This window comes from Octodon degus, unplaced genomic scaffold (assembly GCF_000260255.1).
Source record: "Octodon degus isolate 3935 unplaced genomic scaffold, OctDeg1.0 scaffold00008, whole genome shotgun sequence".
Classification (NCBI taxonomy): Eukaryota; Metazoa; Chordata; class Mammalia; order Rodentia; family Octodontidae; genus Octodon; species Octodon degus.
In genome coordinates, this window is record NW_004524584.1 from 15,619,492 (window position 1) to 15,620,737 (window position 1,246).

Sequence of the window (1,246 nt, forward strand, 5' to 3'; positions counted from 1 at the left end):
CCCCCCCGGCCCCTTTCACCTTTCAGGGATCCCAAAAGATGTGGAGTGTATATTTGGGAAGGTTGACTATAAGCTGATTAGAGCAGGTGAGAACCGAAAGTGGTAAGTAAGAGAGGGAAAGAAGAAATAGCAGCGGCATTATGCTGCTTCCTTAGGTCTACCCCCAGGTCTGGGCTCCCGGCAGGTAGGGCCAGCCCAGCCCTGGTAACAGCGACAGCTAAAGGACTCCCAAGTTCCAAGGCTGCCATCTGGCTGCATGTGCAGAAATGCTTCCCTTTGTTCTGGGTTTCGGCGGGCACAACGCCCATGACCATGGCACTGCTGTTGACTGCAGGCCATGGTTGCTGTGGTCACATTGGTCACATATGGGCCTAGAGTGCCCACCAGGTAGTCATGGAGATGCCAGCACTCCTCCTAAGGAAAAAAACATGTCAACTGCTTCTGCTTCATGGCCTTGATAGGCTTTCTCCCCTAGCCCACCCTGGGGCCCCAGCAATGTGAGATATAGCTGGCTAATAGTGGAAATGATCACCTCAGAGCTGGAGAAACTCAGATCCCCCCAGAGCACCACGCCGGCTGCTCCCAGTGCTGCACTCACACCAATGGTCTGTATCAAGTCGTCCTGAAAGTGAAGAGCTGAGTCAGACCTGGGTTGCTAGATCCATCTGGATCTACCTCTTTTTTTCAAGAGATTCCTTGGGGCCAGGGAGAGAGGTCAGTGGTCTAAGCACCTGCCTGGCAAGCACAAGGACTCAGGTTTGATCCCCAGTGCCGAGCCAATCACTGAAACCAGGCCCGAGACACAAGGATCATGTATGTTTGAGCTGCATAGTGAGACTGTGTACCAAATTTAAAAAACAAAGAACCAACTTTAAAATAGGGAGAGAGCTTTTTACCAAGATGGTGCCGAAGGCAAAGAAGGAAGCCCCTGCCCCTCCCAAAACTGAAGCCAAAGCAAAAGCTTTGAAGGCCAAAAAGGCCGTGCTGAAAGGCATCCACAGCCACAAAAAGAAGAAGATACGAACGTTGCCCACCTTCGGCCATCCCAAGACGTTGCGGCTCCGGAGGCAGCCCAAATACCCTCGGAAGAGCGCTCCCCAGGAGAAACAAGCTTGACCACTATGCCATCATCAAGTTCCCCCTGACCACAGAGTCAGCCATGAAGAAGATTGAGGACAACAACACACTCGTGTTCATTGTGGATGTCAAAGCCAATAAGCACCAAATCAAACAAGCTGTAAAGAAG

The 1,246-nt window shown here is 51.7% G+C and overlaps 1 protein-coding gene across 4 annotated transcripts in view; it reads right to left on the bottom strand.

Moving 5' to 3' along the window:
- Window positions 1-4: 4 nt before the first annotated feature.
- The window catches only part of Hyal3 (hyaluronoglucosaminidase 3), a 6,612-nt gene continuing 5,370 nt past the window's right edge, over window positions 5-1,246 (bottom strand). For all 4 annotated transcript variants that reach the window (XM_004625250.2, XM_023706151.1, XM_023706150.1 and 1 more), the window contains exons 3-4: window positions 533-622; window positions 5-414 (exon numbers count right to left, since the gene is read on the bottom strand). In XM_004625250.2, the coding sequence (XP_004625307.1) occupies window positions 139-414; window positions 533-622 (366 nt within the window). In that variant the 3' untranslated portion in view covers window positions 5-138. The remainder of the gene's footprint in view (window positions 415-532; window positions 623-1,246) is intronic.